General features: G+C 43.3%; 1 protein-coding gene across 7 annotated transcripts in view; it reads left to right on the top strand.

Annotated features, from left to right (window-relative positions):
- The window catches only part of schip1 (schwannomin interacting protein 1), a 224526-nt gene that overhangs the window by 163300 nt on the left and 39690 nt on the right, over positions 1-21536 (top strand). For 5 of the 7 annotated variants that reach the window (XM_020615616.1, XM_020615615.1, XM_020615617.1 and 2 more), the window contains one exon: positions 15642-16424. In XM_020615616.1, the coding sequence (XP_020471272.1) occupies positions 15642-16424 (783 nt within the window). Of the gene's footprint in view, positions 1-12254; positions 12814-13441; positions 13846-15641; positions 16425-21536 lie in introns of those variants that run through there. The other 2 variants (XM_020615621.1, XM_020615619.1) reach the window with 2 other exon arrangements.

The following is a 21536-nucleotide window of genomic DNA, read 5'->3' as shown; positions in this document are numbered from 1 at the left end:
GCTTACACACACAACCATGTGGTCATCACTTGCATTCACATCCAGGAGACTTACCTTAACCTTAACTTTCCAAACCTTTTACTGTTTTCATCAAGTCTGCTGCATATTCTTTTTAAATTATTTATTCTATGTCTATCATCACATGTTATTGAACATTCTATATTTCCCACTGTCATGTCACCAGATGTTATTTTTATAATGACATTTTCCTGCTATTGTGTGTGTGTGTGTTTGTGCAGACGTGCGTGTGCGTGTTTGTACATGCTACAAAATAGGAGGAAAACAAAACCATAAAGCAACATCTGTGACAGTTTTTTCACCCTATATAATCTGTTTTCTGTCTGTGTTGGTTAACTGTATAAGTAAGTAAGATGTATAAGTAATCTCCAGGTTCATGCAGAGAGACACATACACAAGTATAATATGCTGTTTAATTTTTCATTGTCCTTCATGAATTGCAAATAAAAAAGGAAAAAGGAAGCACAACAACAAAAAAAACTACATTAAGAGAAAGTGCTGCATAGTTTGTCTTCCATTCACTCTCCTCTTTTTCCTTGTTGCTCGATTGAGCCACGCTTCTGTGGTTCATACTATTTAATTTTTTCATTTATTAAGAGGCTGAGCATGTGGTTATTGTCTGGATCACTGCATTGTGTGGAAAACATAATGGCCAGGCTTTCAATTCAACTTTAAAACTCTGGCTGCATAATTGTTTTGCCATCTGTTTGCACCTCACCTCCCTGAAAGTGCAGAAAAGTAAATTGCTGTACTGTTTGAATAAGCCTGTCTGCACTCTGCTCTCATGGTGAGCCATGGTTGAGCCCACATTTAGCGCCATTAAGGGTAGTTTAGCTAATCAATCACAAGTTGTGATTCATAGCATAATTTTCTTGAATAAATCAGGTACCAGTAAAATTGTTACATGCTCCTACATGTATTTAAATATAGGTACAGGTCCCCACATTCTAAACAAGTCTCCAGAAAAAAAGAAAGTGCAAAGTAATGCTTCCAAAGAGGTGGGCTCAATGAAATAATTTTGTAATTAAGAGTCAAAGCATTCAAACCTCAAATTAATGATACCAATGTGGGAAACTGGGAAAGAGATTTGTGTTCGTTTCACGAACTGTATTGATCCACACACACCTAATGATTTTCATGCACCCCAGTTTTTCATCTCTCCAGTGAAGTGGAAGCTTTGCTGGATGTTTAATTCACATGCGTAGTCCATGGTTTATTTGATAAGTTTGTTTCCACTGCACTTTTGTTTCACTTTGCTTTTACCTACTTTTTCATCTCATCCAAGCATTAAGACCTCTTTTGCAATATTTCAACTTTCATCACAGCTGCTTAAAAACAGGTTTGAAACTAGCGATGTGGTTGAGTGAGAGGATAATCACTGATTACTGCACGCTCAGATTGATGCTACAAGGTCCCAAACCTTGTGCATTTACTGTGATAAATGTACATGAATAAACATACAGTAGCACACTTGTGGATACAACTTATGTAGCAGCACAGATTATCAATATTGCACAAACACGAACATGGGGTGCACCAGCCTCTCTGTGTGCTCACTCAGGGTTGTCTGCAGAATCACTAATGACTGGTACACATATCTGGGATATGGCCCAGAGTGGCACAGCAAAAGGTTAGGGTGCAGGTTTTGGATTTAGTTGCAGCATTTTGGTTCCACTGGAAGGGTGAGAGTCAGTTCGTGGTTGGAGAAATGCAAACCCGTCACACCTGTTTGAAGCCCGCTTTACTTAACAGAGAGTTTTTCCAGCTCACAGAACACAGCCAGTCTGTCACTATCCAGGACAGAGGAGACGAGAGGAGAGGAAAGGAACTTGTTAGTTATGGCACACACACACTGGATGCAGAGAAGGGATAATGGTATAATGGTAACAGGACTGAGAGAGGGGGACAGCTGTGGAGCAATGGCAGTAAAAATGGAGATGGAGTGGTGGATGGCTGGATGGCACTAGGGGAGCATTTCAGGCATAGCGGTTCTTCTGTAGCCCCCCACTGCTGCCAGCTTAGTGATAACATGCATGAGCAGACCATAGGCGAAAAAAGATGGGAAGATGAGGAAAGAGGTGGGGTGGGAAAAGCAGGGCAAAAGTGATTGATTCAAAGGAGCAAAGTGGTCTGAAAGTATCCCGCATCCTCCCTCCTGTAGCCCCCCACTGCTGCCAGCGTAGTGATAACATGCAGGAGCAGACCATAGGCGAAAAAAGATGGGAAGATGAGGACAGAGGTGGGGTGGGAAAAGCAGAGCAAAAGTGATTGATTCAAAGGAGCAACGTGGTCTGAAAGTATCCCGTTAGGCGAAAAAAGATGGGAAGATGAGGAAAGAGGTGGGGTGGGAAAAGCAGGGCAAAAGTGATTGATTCAAAGGAGCAAAGTGGTCTGAAAGTATCCCGCATCCTCCCTCCTCTCTGTCCCTTCAATTCCACGCAGGGGGGCCGACTAAGGACATTAGTGACCATTAAAATTGCAGCATATTTACATGAAAAAACATGGCATGGTGCTGTCTAACAGCTAAATGCATCATGGATGACCTCCTACATCATCTAATCCTCCTGTGTAACACATACTAATGCAGACCATCTTATTTAGTTCTGAGCAGGCAGCATGGTGACACAGTGATTAGCACTGGGTTCAAGCCCCGGCCTAGCCGGTGATTTCTGTGCAGAGTTTGCATGTTCTCCCCGTGCCTGTGTGGGTTCTCTCCAGGTGTTCCGGCTTCCTCCCACAGTCCAAAGACATGCAGCTTAGGTTGATTGGTGACTCTAAATTGCCCTTAGGAGTGAGTGTAGGTGTGTGGCGACCTGTCCAGGGTGTACCCAGCCTCTCGCCCAATGTCAACTGGGATTGGCTCCAGCCGCCCCACGACCCTATTCAGGAATAAACAGTATAGATAATGGATGTACAGGTGGATAGTTATGAGCAACTGATGCTTTCTAATGTGAATTAACACACCATTTAAAGCTTTAATCCTCTAATCAAGTGACGGTGAGCGTACATACCACCTTCTGATAAACTTTCAGTGACCTGATTTTTTCTGTAAATGAGAACAACCAGAATCCATTCAAGTGCTGCAAATGGGAAACTTATTTACTTTACTTGCAGTTGTTTTCCTAAGCTGGCTAGCACTGTGTTAAATGTAGCACAAAGTTGCAAAGTCATGCACACACACACACACACAGGCATGCAGACTATTCACCTATCAGCTATACTGATGGGCTACACTGTTGTTTGGCTTTTGAATGATTCAACACACTCTACTGCAAGGTCCATTTGCTGTCTGATTCCTATTGTCAGGGAGGTTTTCTCAATATTCTGTTGATGCCCCCCCGACACACACACACACACACACACCCTCTCTAAAAGGGAGATGTGGGCTTGAAGCGCTCTTGCACATTTCCCCTCCCAGGCTCTTCAGCAGCCATCTCTTGTGCTGCATTAGAGATGCCACATAGAGCCTGGAGGAGAGAGGTGAAGAGAGATCATGAACACAGAATACAAAAGAGTGGCATGCAAGAACATAAGGATGAGTGAAAATGAAAAAAGACACGGCGCTTCATTGAGAAGTTCTGATGAAGGAGAGATGTGACAAATGGAACGGTGCACATGAGTAGTTATAAGAGGGGGTGCTCATCATGATGAAGGTGATAAGGCTCCCTTCTGGCATATTCAGTGTCAGGATGACTGAGGTGAAATCCTCCCCTCTTCGGCTCTGCCTCTGACAAGGGCATGCATCTCTGCTAGAGTGGCTGGTTACCATTATGGCTCTCTCAGTGCCTCGGCCTGGATTGCCTTTTGTACATTATGGCTTTTAAGTGGAGAATATGTTCAAACCTCCAGAGTAAGTTTTTTTGCAGGTGCATTGGAGGAATTTGTCTTTTTTTCAGAGGAACAACACCTGTGCACTACTCTGACCAGCAACATTATAGTGTCATCACAAATACTTCACTTCCGCTTATCCAAAAGGGCTCTCTGGTTATCTGCTTTGTCAATCCACTTGCCATTAGTTAACAAGGCAGAGGTGTCTGAGCGGTGTCCCCCAGCCTCCTCAGAATGGTTTTATTAACAAATATCAGATGTAATTACAGGAACCAAACCATCGTTTCTTACTAACTCACTCTCACTCAGGCTATTCATGTATTATATAATCCACTTGGAAAGGAAGGCTATTGTGATTTAGACTGCTGCTAGAATCCTGATCTCATTTCCTTCACTCTCTCCTCAGTTACTTTATCATTTAGCTAATCTCTGAGTGGCTTTTATCTACACCCGAACGGGGAGTGTGAATATGCCGCTGTCTAATTATCTGTTAGGTTTCTATCACTTAATAAGGAATAGCTGCGTTATTAAACTCAAGACAATCCAGATGCACATGGGCACTGCTACCAAAGTCCTGCCAGCAAAGACATTTAAAATCAAAATCTCTGAAGACAGGACTAGATTATAAGAATAGCGTAGCAGGACACAAATGACGATATTGTCAGACAAAAGCTGAACTTCACCTGTTGTTACAAAGCATCAAATACTTACTAGTAAAGGTGGAGGATTAAGATATGGTAGGAAATTTTAGCCTGTCATGTAGAGCAGCAAATCATGTAGCTAGAGGAAACTTACAATGTAGTTAATGCTGCAACTGGGAATAAATAACAGGGCGGACAGTGAATGAGTTTGAGCATGCTATTAGGCTGGGGGCAATTATTTTTATTTGCATGCTTTTTGGAACTAAGAAAACCATTAGGCTATTAGCTGAAAGGATATAAACAGCAGTGATACACATGACAGAAATACTGTAAAATTAAAGCAAAGTAATACAATTCCTGTAAACATGAAATGATCAGAGAAGAATTCAGCCTAGCCTGTGACAGAGAGAGGCACTGCTACAGTACTACAACCTCGAAGATGATAATGAAGTGAAGCCAGGAATATCTGAAGTCATGTCAGCAGTTATATTTTCCCAGTGATAATTTATTCCTTTAAGGACCCAGGTTCCTAATTTACAGCAAAAAAAAAGTAAAAACAGAAAGATGCCCATGCAGTAATGGGTTCTTATGTGAGATCCATATGGGGGGGCTATAACCGGCTGCTGAATGAGCATTCAACTGTCGGAGTCAGCGGGAAACACATGGTGATTCTCTGTAATTACTGTGATAAACAAAGAGGGCAAAGATTACCGAGTGTACGCTGTACGGCCCAGTAACCCAGCTGAATGTCAGTGTCGCTCAGTTGCAGACTGCTCATGGTTACGCCAGATATTTAAGCCAAATACAAATCACACAGCAACTCTTAGTTTAACAGCGTGTACTCCACTGATTAACGCTCAGAAACACTTTTTATCTGAAATGCTGAAAAGCTCTTAGAAACAATAGCACAACTTTTCATTGTGTCTTTGATTTGTGCAGTCTGGGGCTAAAATATTATAAAGGAAAAGTGATCTACATTAATTATTGTAAATAACTATAAAATGTGTAATTATGTTGATCTCTGTGTGTTTATGTTTATTGTGTGTGCAGGCTATAGTTTGATTTGCTGGAAGGATGTGGGTGTTTCCCCCACTTTGGTTTATATATCCTTGCCTCTGCTGAATTAAAAGCCACCCCATTACAATCAATGCTGCTTTACCAGCAGACCATATGAAATACATAATTTATTTTAAATCGGCTTACATCTAGAGCAGAAGTGGACGACTGATGTCAGCGCTCACTCTTGTGTAACAGCAGACATGACACTGCAGCTACGTGATCATTCTGGTTCCTTTGGTCTTGATCTATGGACAATTCTATAGAATGTCACCAAGCACACTTAGTTTGTTTCAGTGTGAACAGGTAGCTATCCAAGCTAAAGAAAAGTAGGATTTGAAAGATCCAAACTGGCCATCTGATGAAGACGAGCACATCCAAACTTCTTGTGCATAGAAATACACTGTAATCTATTTTGATGTTGACAGCATAACATATCCTTTCATTTTGAGATTGTTTTCTATTAAATATTGAAATTTATAATAAGTGTTCTGGGACGCCTGGCCAAGTAGTGCTAAGGGGGATTTTATTTTAGCATCTTTTTTGTTTTGTTGTCTATGATCACAGCCCGTGTGTCCACATGAGGAAAGGACAAGGCATGAATGTGATTTTTTTTTTTTTATGGAATAAGTGTTCCTGCAAATGCAGTGGTTTAGTTTAAATTATGAAATAGTTTGATTAAAGTCCATAGTTTTTCTATAAACCCTCTCCCCACATCCTGGTGATGCCCATTAGGGGTTAGATGTATCAAACCAGATGCAGTGGTTGGACTTTGTGGAAGTCTGACTTTCAAGCCTGAGATCAAAATCTGATTTCCATCATACACCAACTGTACAAATGTAACCGCAGTCTTACCATAACTTTAACCAGTTCTTATTACCCATAGAGTGGTAGCCCTTAAAAAAAATCTGAATCTATTCCAGGGTTTTTCAGAATAGCTACTGTCAGAATTCTGTCTGGTGACAGGGTTCCCATCTACGTTAACCACAATAGAAAACTGTGCTCCAACCTCATGACACAACACACCAAAGTGGCTGCTGGTGTCCAGGCACAGTCAGAGTGTTGCTGCCCTTCTCTTACACCATGTCTGTGAAGACAGTGTCTCACACCTGGCAGTCCAGGAGGGATCAATAATTGATCTAGACAGTGTACCACCACTGCAAGGGTCTATCAGGGTTCACATGTACACATGCATTACCAGAGAACTCACACGCATCTTGTCCCCAATACCGAATGATCTATACTTCATCAATCAGGTGTGAAATGGAGTTGTCACCCAGCTCTATCACAGCTGATCCCATGTGAGGCTGTAACAACACCAGTCACCTACACAGCTGCTTCTCAAGTCAAACTTCGCAGGCTGGGCAGTGGCCATGTTGATGGGAGGCTGGTACCGAAGCCTGAGGACTACAGTAGGTTTTCCATGCCATGTTTTCAACCTTGTGCCCTCAGGTAGAATCTTTTCACAGATGGGCTCGATGTGAATTTGTTGCGAACATGGAGAAAAGTTGCCTTGCTTCATATCAGCCGTGAACCTGTTTCATTTTCATCTCATTTAGTCCTTCCTGTTTAATTTGATCCTTATATCAACTCCCACTGCCTCCGTCTCTTCTCCCTCAATCTCTGAATGTTTAGTCGTTTATGAGAGAAGGTGGAAAACAGCAGGTGCGAGGCCTGCACAAAACACCAGAGAAGTGATCCAATTTGGTGTGGGCAGTAAATTGTGTGGACATCTGTGCACTGCACAGGGCAGGGCAGATACATATCTTTGCCTGGCTGTACTGCTGACAGGGCACAGAAACAGTCATGGAAGGGAGCCAGGCAGGCAGCAGAGAGAGAGGCCGGGGACTGGGGCCTGACACGCTCTCCGTCTCCGTCTCTATATCTGTCACTTTAACCGCTTTTCTGCCACGTTGCAGAAAGAGCAAAATGAAGTGGTAATGTGGTGTGAGGAAACGTAGGAAACATGAAGCAGAGTGTGAGTAGGAGAAGCAAAACATCTGCCCTGAAATTCATTCAGCATGTAAGAGATAAGGGAAGTTAAAAATAATCCAAAAAAAACTTTAGAAATGTTACCATGGCCATCATTAAGTTCTCTGTTATGATTCATGAAAATGGCCTTCAGTGTGAGCACATGGTCCTGGACCCGAAGCTGTCCTCAGCCCCGCAGGATGCCTCTCCAGACCAGGCTAATTGAACAGATTACAAACCGTCCTTTTTTCCCCTCTAATTAGCATTAGTGTGCTGTGGACTGAATGGGTCTCAAGCAGGTCTCAGCCCTCCACTCCTGCAGGTGATTAAGATCTCCTGCCACAGCAGTGGCTCTGGTCATAACTCCATTAACGACTTGGCTGACTTTTTCTCGTCCCCCCTACAGCATAAAAATCTTTGATTGGCTTTTACTTTTTTTTACAGATTTCCCAGCTCCTGACTGTTACAAAAAAGCTTGTTTTTCTATTTTGTCTGGTTTGAGTGTTCAGATGTATCCAAGCCTATACTGGTTTTGAATGATCATCCTTGTCAACATGCTCATCCCCTCGCTCGTAACTATAGTCTTTGAAACTGTTATTTTCATCAGCACAAGCAAGCCTGTAATCACTGCTATCTGTAGTGATCGGCCACATTATCATTAGCAACATTTTCATCATCGCTGTAATTCTCCTCCTCCTCCCCTTCTCTAATACCATTGCATCCTCCTTCATCACATCTATGGCTGTTTGATTTCTGCCCTCACTGTCTTTATAGTTATCGCCATATGTACTGTACATATTCAGTCTTTTCTGTAATTGCTGGTTTGAATTTAAGGCTTCTTGGTGAATGCTACGCTGTGAAATACTGTCTGCCACTGAGCGATCAATTTAGCCTCTCTAAACCAAGCTAGATTAAAGTCTGAGAGTATGGCCTCACTGGACGACAAGCTGTCCTGCAGACTGGAACCTGACATACTTCCCCTTCAGATGAATCCAATAACTGTGAGTGCTTGTATATACATTGGACAAGATGTTGCTCTCACAATTCATTTCACACTTCATTAGCAGCTGAAATTGTTGGCGGGATACACGGTATGGAATGGAAGATCAATACGGTACAGTACAGCATTAATAGATTACAAAAACACAAGGGTTCATGGTTGTTCAGCACAGCACATGAACACATATCATACATAGATTTTCATACACATGCACGTCTTGCACACACTCATGCATGCAGTTGCCTAGGAAATGAACACCCAGAGGTTCACACACACTCCTGTTTGTTCCTCGTCTGCACTCACCCAGCAATTTGAATCAAGTAAATCATCATTATGTTTAGGAAGGAGATTGATGGCTGGCCTCAGTGGTTTGGCCACCAATTTTATTTTGAACAGTAGGTCAGTCGTCCAGTTAAGGATCTGAGTTCTATTGTGACCATCTGACAACCCGATTTATCATCACACCATCTGCATCCTGCTGCTGCTGCTGTCCCACGGTAGAGGCTGCCTGGTGAGGCACTTTGTGTACAGCCAATGTGGGGAAAAATCTGCATGTGCACACGGGCTTGGTGCACCAACATGCTATTGTAAAGTACTGGTAAAAGTGCTGTATTTCTTATAGTAACGAAAATGTGTATTTGTATTAGGCACAGCTGTGCTGGACGCAAGGGGTTGACCTCAGTCATGGATGTAGGTTTTGATTTATACAGAAGTGATTTCATTCGCTGATATCACTGCAACAAAAGGCAGATGTATTGTCAATGACTGTGCAGGCTTTAATTTGATTTCTCACAGTAACCGTGTTCACATGCTTTCCTTTGCTTTGTGAATCAAAGTAATTGGGTGCTGTGTGCATATAACTGGAGTTACAACTTCAGGTTTGCCGTCTTTCTTTACAGAACAAGCTTCTTCTGTGAAGACTCCTCACAGAGTTTTGTGGTGCAACGTGGCCAAATTACCTCTTCAGAATGGGTTGTAGAGCATGTTAAACCCTGTGAGGGGGATTTATTCATGTAAGCATATGATTGTACAGAAAGCTTTTTGTTATCAAAATCCTCACATGGAAGATTGAATAAGAGATACAAAAAGAACCCCCAGTGTTTCACAGACAGGCAGAAATAACTTGGTTAATGTTTCAGTCACTACCTTTACCCTTATACTGTATGTGGGCATCACTTTCTCATACCCTAGTACATAGAGTTCTTTTTGACATCAGGTAATATCCATTTAAGCGGTAAAAGCGATGAAGGGGATGCATTAAAAAGGTACGAGGTGAAGTATAAAGATTTCTATCCTGACAGCCAGGATTGGGACTTCTTTATTTGAACAAGACATGACATGGTGAGAAACTTGGGTGTTGAGTCGATTGTCTGGCCCCTTGTGACCCCGTGTCTCTCATAACCCAGGCAGGCCTTGTACCACAGTTATGTTTCTGACGCTTCATTTTCTGTCGTCTGCTCCGAGTTGAGTCTTATTTCAAGGTGAGCTCTTCCCCTCAGCCCCTGAAAAGAGAGTGGAGGAGAGACAAAGTGAGAGGGACAGAGAATCCTCCAAGGTCACTTTTGGTGTCTCTCCGTTAGAGCTGGTGAGCTCCTGACAAGGCGGAGACAGTTTCAATTTCTCACCAACTGTCAAGAGCTCCCTGTTTTTTAAACGCCTGTGACATAGATATAAGCAGAGGAGGGGCCTTCTTTTCACCAGTCTTATTTCTCTGTCAGTAATGGACCTTCTGTGATTCCTCGCAGATAGTTGCTGTGGATGGACAGTTAGGCAGGCAGACAGAGCAAAGCCTTCCCAGATAGTGTAGACCTAGACCGGGCTATCCTAATGTGTGGATTGGTAAATCTGGTTGACAGGTTAACAGACGTCACACCTCTGCCTCTTAGTAGACTGTTGGTGAACTTTCTTTGACCACCTCCTCAATCAAAAGCACAGTAAAAAAAAAAAATAAAATCATCTTCCAGGTGTAGTGAGGACATGGATCAGGGAGCTTTCATGTGACACATCGTGGACATCTTCATGTGGCCCTCCAGACTGCAATGCTTTGTGAAACAATTCACTGAGGGGAGGGATGCCGCGCCAGAACAGTTTTTAAAGGCTCTGATGCTAAAGACAAACAGAAACTTCAATAAAAAGCAAACTGTGCATGTTCCTGTGTGTAGGCATGAACCAAACAGTACTGGCCTACTGTTGACAAGTTAATGACAAGTTAATTGTCTGTGAGCATGTGAACTTATACTGTAGTCGTCACATTTTCTCTAAGCTAAACCCCCCAGGAGTAGCTTAAACTCTTTAAAGGCACTCAGTTGAATCCACAACTCCTCACTTTATTTCGCTATGACCGATTAATGTTTAGGGAACCGGGAGTGGAAGCGCTGATAAGAGAGTTGAAAGGAGCAGTGAGAATGGGAGAAACAGGCTGAGCTCCTGCTGAGTCCTTTTTGGGGAGATCCCCACTAGCACTGTGCTGCTGTTATACATTCGTCATGCCGTATCTGAAGACAGCTGCCATCCTTCAAACAACCACCAATCAAGCGTGCGCCCAGCCAGCCCAGCAGAGCAGGGAAAGTTAGGACTCAATGAGCGAATCCAAACAACACCACTGGAGTACAGTGCCGCACTCTTATATTCCCAAATGTTTGACTTACCACTCAAGAGACACAGATCCGATTCCTAATCATAACATTTGTGATACAAATGCTTTGGCTTGTGTTTTACTCCTGCTGTGGATGAGGCTGGTTTATCACTGACATTTAACTTGCTCTGTTGTGGAATATGTAAATTACCAGCTGCTGCAGGAGGAAACAGAATGCAGCATGAAGTTATCATGGCATGTTGGTGTTAACCCCTCTTCAGCTCTGACACTGCAGCTGCCATGTGTGTGTGTGTAGCTCTACTGTGCTGTCGTCATCCAGCAAGAACAGTTTCCAGTGTAATACAAACAAATGACACTAGTAAAATATCAAAAGAAAGGTGACATAAACCTGCTGTCCTTGTCTGACTAGCTGCACAAAACCCAAGGATTCAATTCAATACATTTAATCTGTAGTAAAATCCTCTCTTGTGAACCTTATAATGCTCGGTTTTTGGTGATACTGTGTCAAGGAAGTGTTGATTATGGTCATTTTTTTGAGGTGATGTTGGACTTGGCCCCATGAGAGCTGTATTATTTTATGCCCTAATATAAAATATAGTCTACTAGGAAGGCACTATGTCAGTGGTGTTAACAGCCTTCACTGCTCTGTGTAGGTTGTTGTTGAAAGTGAAAGCTCTCCTTGCAATATGTGATATTTTGTGTGTACTGTAGGTGTTTGATGATCAAGCTGCCCTTTGTGCTATAGCTGACATTACAGAATATTTTTGTACAATAGAAAAGTGTGACTATTCATATAAAAAACTGGAACCATCACAAATGCTGGATTGATTGCAGGACTGTTGCGTTGGGTTGCATTAGATTGTACAGGTGTACCAGTAAACTGGTGATTCGGTGTAAGATGGCAGCCTTTGCTTTGAATGTATGTATCCAAATGATAGACAGGTTATAACGGGGGGTCCTTGACACCCATGGTGTTGTAAATCTGTGATAGAAATCGGCTATGGAGATATTCTAAATTGATAATAGCAGAAATACGTTTAATAATTCAGTTAAATAGTTTCCTCCCTGTCTCTTTCTCTCCCTCTCCTTCTATCTGCCATTTGCAAGGTCAGTAGGTGCAGAAGGTTGGGCTTTAGTTGTGTTCCGCCGTCGTCACTTTCTCCTCTGAGCTGCAGGCTGCGACAGAGAACCGGCTTATTATAGGAAGAGCCGCCACAAACTCAAGACCTGTGCCTGCCATGGAGCAGAAGCATGCTTGTTTTGCGCTTAGTCGTAAGTCTTGTTTTCAGGTAAAAGGCCGCCCGGTTGTGTGCAAGCTCTGAAACGCGCGCAAGCCCACAGTATAAGGGGACGCACTTTACTCAGAGCCTGTTCATTTTCCAGCTGACGTTGCCAACTGTTGGCTGGGCATCTTTCTGTGTGCCGAGGAGGAAAGGAGAGAAGCGGCACTGACCTGCTGGGATTTTGAGCCATCCGTTATTTTCTATCAGGACTCCATCTGAGGACAGACCACTCAGAGCGATGACTGTACTGAATCATCCACCGGCTCTCTGTGATTTCTCCGGCGAAGCCAGCCCCACCACTACCCGCCCTTAGAATAAAGCTGCTGTGGAACAAGTCTGCACCATCACCGTTGTCTGACAGCTCGGATTTACACTTTACCATGTCTTGAGACAGGACGGGAAGCTACAAAGATGATGACAGTGAGTATCGGCTCGTTAAAATGGCAGTGGTGATGGATCCAGGCTACTTTTAGCTCTTCTCCCGGGACAGGTTTTATTCATGTGAGCAGCGACTTCAATTTTGACCGCTAACAGTGTATAGACTGGGGGTCAGTGTGGTCACAGCTATAGCGAGTTTCATCCGCCGTGATAGTGTGATTTTGGGCGTTTCTGTCACCGCTGTTGCCGGGGGGATATCAGGTTCCTCCTGGGACTTTTTTTGGGAACATTACATCATTTGAGTAGCCAATGAATGACTCTGCAAATTGAAGAAACGCACACGTATTATCCAAATGTTTATAACCTGAATAATGTCTATAATGTCTATTTATAAAACATACATTCATCTTAAAATAAATTATAGCCTATTTATTGCCAGATGCAATTATACAACTGTCATGCGTTTGCAATTGACACTTGGAGTGCGCTCGAAGCACGCAAAGACTGGGCGTATGCGGTGATGCCCCTTACAAACCGTCTGGAGAACGACGCACAGAGTTGTGAGGGTAGTCTTTCATATAAATTAAACGTCCCCCAAACACCCGCCCGGCTGCCGAGCGGGGATCGGCGCAGCTGTCAATTTGCTTGTATTTTGTTGGCCAAATGCAGCCTGTATGGTCAGCCTGCGCTCCGGTTAATCCCACAGCGGATCAGCTTTACCAGCCTGCCGTCTTTCAGCGCCTTCCCCTCTCTCTCTTTTACACACTTTAAATGGTTCTATTCTTTTAATCGGGCTCATGTGATCATCGTGTATTAACGCGATCATTTATGGAAACCTGGCGCTGTTTTGAGGCTACACAAATCGCAATGCCACTTCGAGAAAAAAGATTGGTGACCGAGATTTGAAACGCGATCGCAGCTGTCTTCCTACTTTGGAAAGGAAAAACCCACCCGGTTTCTGAATACGGCTTTTCATGGCACTCAAAGGGTGACAAAGCCGGGATGACAGGCTCGTTCACACACCACAGGGACTGGTGACCGTGTAGTGATCCAGGGCGTTTGATGAGCACGCCGGTATGTTGTTCTTCGCTATACTGATACACTGTCTGATCAAATGCAATTTAAGATCCAATATGACCTTTTGCACATTCTCATAATCGTGACTGCAGCCATTTTGGTGTAAAAATACCCAGTATAAGCATTTTCATAGTATTAGGCCACAGTGGGCTGGTAATGTTGTGCGCCCTTAAATCCTCCCCCCTGAGTTGTAAAGTCATACGGGCTCCTGTAGAGAGGTTTTTAATGCAAAGAACCCAAAGATTGCTGAGAATAATGTCAAGGAACTGAACGTGGGATTTCATGTTTTTCCTATGTAGACTGGGGGATAACAAACAAAACAGTGATTATACATTGTGGCACTGGTCTAAATCGTGTGTGCGTAAAATCAAAATGAAATTTCTCTCTCTCTCTCTCTCTCTCTCTCTCTCTCTCTCTCTCTCTGGACGTTCTGAAGCCCCAACACCCCAACGCAATGATTTACCAAGGCTTTTTAATAATATTGTTTTAACTATATGATGACAAATAGCCATCATGTCAAGGCACCCATTTGTGCTGTCGGTGCCATCTTTGCAACTCCACTTCTGTTCTCTTCAAAGTGTTAGTATTACATAGAGAAATGTAAGTTTCACTGTGTCTCCACACCTCATCAGCAATCTGTGTATCCAGTCCCCAAGAGTCACATTGTTTTGTTCAACATAGATATTTTCTGCATTTTCCTTTGACGTCAGCAGTCAGTGTCTGCACAGGTGTGTCTAGTAGTCATAACCCAACAAAGCTCGTTATAATTAGGATAATAATAATGTAATATTACAGTTTTTCTCTCTTGAGTATTCTGTTAGAGGCAACGCTACTGTAAGTCATTGTGATCTTAACCAGTGCTCAGCAATCCTCGTAATTAATTTATTTTCCAGTGGAGCTCATAATGTGGATCACGTAGGATTGTGTCGTTAATTTTTCTTTTCCCTGAGAGAAACTTTGATACTCCGTGCTTTTCATTAACTTTTAGAAGTGGTGTGAGGCACTATGATAATGTGTTCCTGTAGAGAGAAGACAGATAACTCTGCAAGGCAAGGCTTGGGTTAGGTGGAGCTTTGTGGAGGGCTGTAAACAACAGAGACGTTTTCATTAGCTGGGAACTAATCAGTCAGGTGGTGATTTGGGCTCCACGGTGGCAGCACTGTCAGGGTTAGACAACAACTCTGGACTCATCTGTCCGTGTTACACTTTGTATTGTTGATACGTCAGTGTCACTCACTCTCAGCCCTCCTAACACCCTGTTTTGTCCCTGTGGTGCTGTGCAGATGTAGCAGTGGGTGGTGGGATATTATTCTGACACATCCAGCCACACTGACTCCGCCTTAACCGTGTGTGTCGAGTGCTACACAAGCCCACAGACATACACAGTTGCTAATACAGAGGAATGTAAAAGGAATGAGATTATTGGTTAGCATGGTGTAGCAAGATTTGGAAGCTTTGCAGTGCAGTTGTAAGGGAGGAGACCAGAAAACACGTCCATGAATAGAGAGTGACTGCAAATTCTATACAGAAAGGAAGTTCCTGCAGGACAGGAAGTTCTTTGTGGTCACCGGTCTCAAACCACAACACTGGTGTGACATGTCTAAGTACACACTTCCCTAAACTTTCTTTAAATTTTCTTCTTTTTCTTCCTCATTCCATTTCTGTTAATTCACTCTGCCCAACATACAGTGTGTCTTTCTTAAACTCTTGTTCTGTGTGGTACCTTTCTCTTTACATGTCCCACTATCTCACCCTCAGTCACATTATTTCCCTCTGTTCCTTTGTCGTTGCAGGATTACCGGGAGGATGGCATGGACCTGGGGAGTGATGCATCCAGCCGCTCCAGCTCAGAGTCCAACTCAAACAAGGTTACACCTTGCTCCCCTTCTCTCGACCTGGCTACCTTGGAGGACTACAAATCCTCCCCTTCTCCAGACCTGGTCACTTTAGAGGACTATGAGGAGGACGAGGACTACCAAGAGTATAAGAAGAAGGTGATAGAAGAGTGGGAGAGTGAGTATGGAGAGGACTACACCTCTCCACAGCCTCCTGGTCAGGAGCAAGACAGAGGAGGCACTGTGGGGGCTGAAAGCCTTGACGAAGGCTACAGGAAGACAGTGAACAGTCGCAACCTTGCTGAAGAATACCAGGATGTAAAGACCGTGCCGCCCCTCCCGGCTCCCAGCGGACGCACTGTCGCCTCAGTTGCTGCCGTCCCAGAAGAACTGAAACAGAATGGCAATCTGATTTTGCCCAGGAGCAACCAGCTCCACTCCCAGAAAACACCAAAGGGGGGCACAGGGACTTCCAAGCCCAGCCACCGCAGCTCTAGTCAAGGCAGGGGGAGCCGCAGAAGTGCTGGGGGTGCTGGTGGAGGAGGCGGAGGAGGCAGTGGAGGGGCTGGGGGACGAATGGTAGGATACAGAGAGGAGGAGCGTGTAGAGGAAGAACCTCTGCCCACCATGGACTGGGCAGCCCTGGAAAGGCACCTGGCAGGGCTGCAGTGCAGAGAGCAGGAGAACCAGAACCTCAACCACAACCAGAACCATAACACGGGAAAGACCAGCTACACCTCAGTGAGTATGCAAGAATTTTCTGCTCCTGTTGTTTAATTTTATTTTTTAGCTTTTCTTCTTATGTGTGTCAATGGTTATCTGTCTCACTTTCCTTAGTTTTCCCATGCAGCTCTCTGCTGTTAGCAGCTAGCAGCTAGCAGCTATACATGTTAGATGGACCCTGGAAACACGAGGTTACGTTAGCTGGAGTAAGGAGGAGGGGTTAGTCAGCTAATGTAGCGCTAAGCTACGTGGCCCAGCTACAAACCTGATCATCATGGAGGTCTGCATAACTGGAGATTAGTGGAGACTGCAGGGGCCAGTGAGGAAAGAGGGATTCAGTACAAGGCATAATTCTCATAAATTCAGAAATCCATCCAATCATTATCCTGAAGAGGGTCACAGGGGGCTGAGGCCTATGCCAGCTGGCATTGGGTGAGAGGCAAGGTACACCCTGGACAGCGCTAAATTCAGAAATGTCACATTTCATTGTTATTAGTAATACTTATGGCAGCACAGTGTCTGTGGATAGAGCATTCATAGCAAAGACTTGCTGATGACCTTAGAGACTTTTATCTGTGTAACCAAACCTCAAAAAATGTTCTTTGTTGTGGCTATGCGCTGTTTCTACCAGAAGAGGTCAGTGTTGCATTGACATTGTGCAGCCAGCAGCTGCAGGCCGTTGATGGCCAACCAGCAGCCTCTAATACTACAGGTTGTTACAGTTCACTTCCATTCTCATGGCATCAGCAATACTTGCTGTATAGATCTACTTTAACGTTAAGACCAACGTGCTTTGACTTGTAGGCTTCATCAGGGTCTGTGTGAATATGGATGTGTTTTTTTTTACCAACATGAATGTGTTTTTATGTGATTGGTTGTTTTTAGTATTTTTCCTATATTTGTGCTACTTAAATGACTCCCTGTTATGTATGTTTAACAGACCCTGACAAAGGCGACATACCAAAATGCTTTGGTCTATATTAAAGTTGCCTTTCCAGTTTGCTTTTCACCCATGTATGTACCTTGTGCCAGAGATTTGTGCTTTGTCTCATGGCATCACTCAGTTTAATTCACAGTCCAAGCCAGAGGTTTTGGTTTACTGTTAGTCTGGCACTCCAAAGGAGAGTTGATTTAAAATGCTTAGGGCAGCAGCCACAGGCTCAGTGTGATCTCCTCTGTCATGGAATTAAAGCAGTAGGGTTATTGGTGTGATTCTTCTGGTAATGCAAGCACCAAGACCTTTTCTTCAGTGGACATAGACAATGGCTGCAGCCAGTGCCATTGTGAGTGTGTTCTGTGTCTTTGTTTGTGTGTCCTGGAGGCCTCCTCTGTCTGCCTGAAGCATGCCAGAAATGCAGACGTGGGGGATGATAGGAAGGAAGGAGGGAGAAAAGGACAGGAAGATGGTATCTTTAGGAGCAGGCAGTTCAGGGCCACATGGTTTGTGTGTTGGTGTCAGTGTTCATTACCTGCTGTCCATCTTAAACTGGAAGGTCACCTCCTGGTTCACTTTAGTCTGGGGAAAGTCCGCTCTATCTCCGTCTCTCTCTTTCCCCCATAGGCAGTGAGCTGTGATAAAATTGACCTGGGTGGAAGAAAATCTCTTGAGAGAAACAACCTCTGTTGCCACAAGCAGCCAATATCTTCTGCATGCAAACACACAAACACACAAAATTCACACACAGGCTTCTCACTATATACACATGCTCGATGCCTGTACATGAAGGTAGAGCCTGGTGTGTTAGATAGAGATAGTCTATTCCTGATGGTGATAACATGCCATAGCTTCCTGCTGCTTCTTCTATTACAAAGAAAAACCAAGACTCAGTAAAAACAGGTCTCAGTAGCCCTTTGTAGATAAGAAATTGAATTTGTTCTATAATCCCATCTGGGCTGAGAGCACAAGAGATATAGATACAAGAAGAGATGGGAGACACATGCACATACAGTAAAACTTTATGTTTATAAAATGTACTTTGACCTTCTGGTTCACTAATTCCTGTCTCTGAGATTCCACATACGTAAGCATGCCAGTATTGACCCGCCTAACCTGCTAATAAGAACACACAAGCAGTCAAGTGACAATTTAAGAACTGACACATTGCCACAAGATTCTTCATCTCTATGTCAGGTGGCATCTAGCTATCAAACACCCTCAGGGGGGTGCTTTCAAAATGTTGTTAAATATTTAGACATCCACTCAGGCGGGACCCACCAGTGAGGCGGTGAATGTGTTCATGTATGGAAGGGTCTGTCTGTCTGGGAGGTTGCCAGGTTCCAGTGGGACAGAGATGTTCATGCTTCAGTAGAGCTTCAAAAGCATCTGTGCCTAAAGAAAGTGGGACACAGTGAAGCTCAGCGCTAATAATGTGTAGCTGTCGCTAAGTGCCTGGGGACTGGTTTAGCTAGTCTGCAGCAAATACAGATTTTTGCTTGTATACATGAACATACATTCACCGGCCACTTTATTAGGTACATCTGTACAATTGTATGCACTTCAATGCAACACTTCCACCTTAACATCTGTGTTTATGAAGCTCAAAATGTTTTAGTTTTTGGTGAAATTGTCATAAATGTATAAATTCAATTCTATGTTTATTATTGAGCTTGTGGTTAAAGGTGGTGTTGTCCTGGAGTATGTTATATTCAGAGGTTTCTCCCCAGCTATTGTACATACATGCGAGGGTCAGAATATTAGGAAAACCTCTGAAAACATTATACATTTATGACAATTTCAGCAAAAACCTAAACATTTTGAGCTCTGTAAACACATACACAACATGGATAAGTAAAATCAGTGCATGAGACAAGATGCACAGACTACTTCCTCTTTCTGCAAACTACTTGTCCTATTCGCATCTCCATGGAAACTGTCCTCTTTGCACTACTTTGTCCCACAGGAGAGTGTGCTAGCTTTTTAAAAAGTTATATTAGATCCATTTAATGTCGTAAGTAGTTTAAAACACACTTAACAGAGGTACTGATTTTTGCATTTGTAGAAAACCTTATCCTCTATCAAAAGCTTCAGTTATTTTGTATGTTGTTTCATTCTCCGCTGAGTTTTGTATTAATGAAGTCGTCATGTTGTTGCAGGTGTGTTTAGTTAGGGTGTGGTTTTAGGCTGCTGTAATGGCAGCCTGTAGGCCGAGGGGTCAGGAGGATTAATCAGAATGAGGGGCATGCTGACCTGTTTGTAATTTGTTTCTAATGAACCCTGGAGGCATGTGGCAGAGAGGGGCCCACTAGGAGTAACAGCGCCCCTAACCCCACATTCAGCTCTGCACCTCTGAAAGGAAAACAATAATATTATTCTTCCAAGTTACTCTGGAGGTGAAAAGGGCAACGACAGAGTCAGTCTACATTTACACTCACAAATGTGCCTGTGTGTTTCCTAAGGTGCAAACTACTGCTGCTCTCTACCTACAGGCTACTGCTTTTTCAATCTTGCAGTGCACACACCCAGGCTTACTCACACAATTTAAAAACACCCCACAGGCAAACTGTGGTTCTAAAGATAAAGCCCGTGCTGAAACCTGCAGCGCGTACTTTAAAAGTGCAGAGAAGACCTCACACACACACACACACACACACACACACGCCAAAGCACTGAGCAAATTTGTCACAGAGTAGATAGACTCAGGTACAGTCATACTGTTGAGCTAGACTGTAGGTTCTCTGTCTGACTCACTGATATCTCATGATATGTGTGAAATGCATATTACACATATTCATACAATGCAGTACAATTATATTTACATTCACATTTCCCCTAAACACCCTACCAAAACTCACCTTCTTTGATTAAAAACAAAACTATCACAACAGACGTTGTCTCCACATCTTTCTGTCTTGTATTTTAGCACAGCAGTGAAGGACTGTTACTGCTTTACAGGCAAACTCTACCACTTTTTACACATCTACACTTCCAGTCAAAAGTCTGGCCACACTTTCACATTCAAGTCAGTGGGAAACAGTTGGATGTCTTGTCTTGCTCTGGATGAGCTTTCTGCTCCACCCAGCGCTCCCACTCCCTGCTCCACTATGCTCCACTGTGATCTGCCAGGCTCTTCAGTTATTTGTCCTTGTGAAATTACAAGAAATAAGACTGCAACAAAACTTACTGATCAAACAGAAATAACATTTGACTGGTTAGAGAGGTCAAACCGTTTAGAAGGTTAGATGTCTCTGCACTGCTGCCAGTGCTATTCCATGAGCCTGGGTCACAGGAGGCTTTGGCAGCAGTTTTGGAGCAGATTTCAACAACAAAAATATTTGAAAAAGTTACACACCATAACTTTAACCAAAGGCACTTGTTAAAATTAAAAAGGTCAACATGACAAAGTTGCATTATGGGATCTATGATTTGCAGCTTGGATCACACTATGGAATAGAAGTCATGACTGTGACATTTATCTGTTTATAAATGTAATATAAAACGGATAGAGACGTTTTCTGTGATTATGTTATTAGATATGGCATTTTACAAAGTTAACCACATAACTTTAGATTACATAACACAAGTTTGCTAAAAGTCAGTTTGCTTTTTAAAATGTTCCACAGTTTCTAAAAATATTATCTTTACATCTTTACAATAAATGTAACAATTAACTTTGTCCTTTTCCAACTGTCAGAGAAACTAACAGGTCAGTGAACATCTACATACTGCTCAACCATATAAAGGCCGAGAGCCAGACCAAATCGTACAAGTGTGGAGCGCTCTGCCCTGAAAAAGGCTCTCGTGGGCTGTGGAAAATAAACGGACGAGAAAGAAGCAGAGAGAGGTTAGAGAAAAGAGCAAAGGCAGAGCGAGGTTTGACTGTTTCTCTCTCTCCGCTCTGTGCTAAATGATTATGTGTGAGTTCAGCAGCTGAACTATGCTCACCACTCTCCACTAACAACCAAACTACTACCTATGCCTAGAACTCAGACTGTGCCACGTAGAGGGACAGAGGCCGCGGGTAGGAAAGGGAGGAAATTATAGGGTTTGTGAAGTCTGGAGCGTGGTTATACTGGCTATAATATGTACAAACAAAGAATGTCAAGTAGAGTTCAAGGTCAAAAACCAGGGAGGCATGAGAAGAGAGATGTCTGAAATGGAAAAAGAACCTGTGGAGGTGGAGCAAGCAGGAA

Source organism: Monopterus albus, unplaced genomic scaffold (genome assembly GCF_001952655.1).
Source record: "Monopterus albus unplaced genomic scaffold, M_albus_1.0 scaffold167.1, whole genome shotgun sequence".
Taxonomy (NCBI): domain Eukaryota; kingdom Metazoa; phylum Chordata; class Actinopteri; order Synbranchiformes; family Synbranchidae; genus Monopterus; species Monopterus albus.
This window is presented reverse-complemented; position numbering and strand designations above follow the sequence as displayed.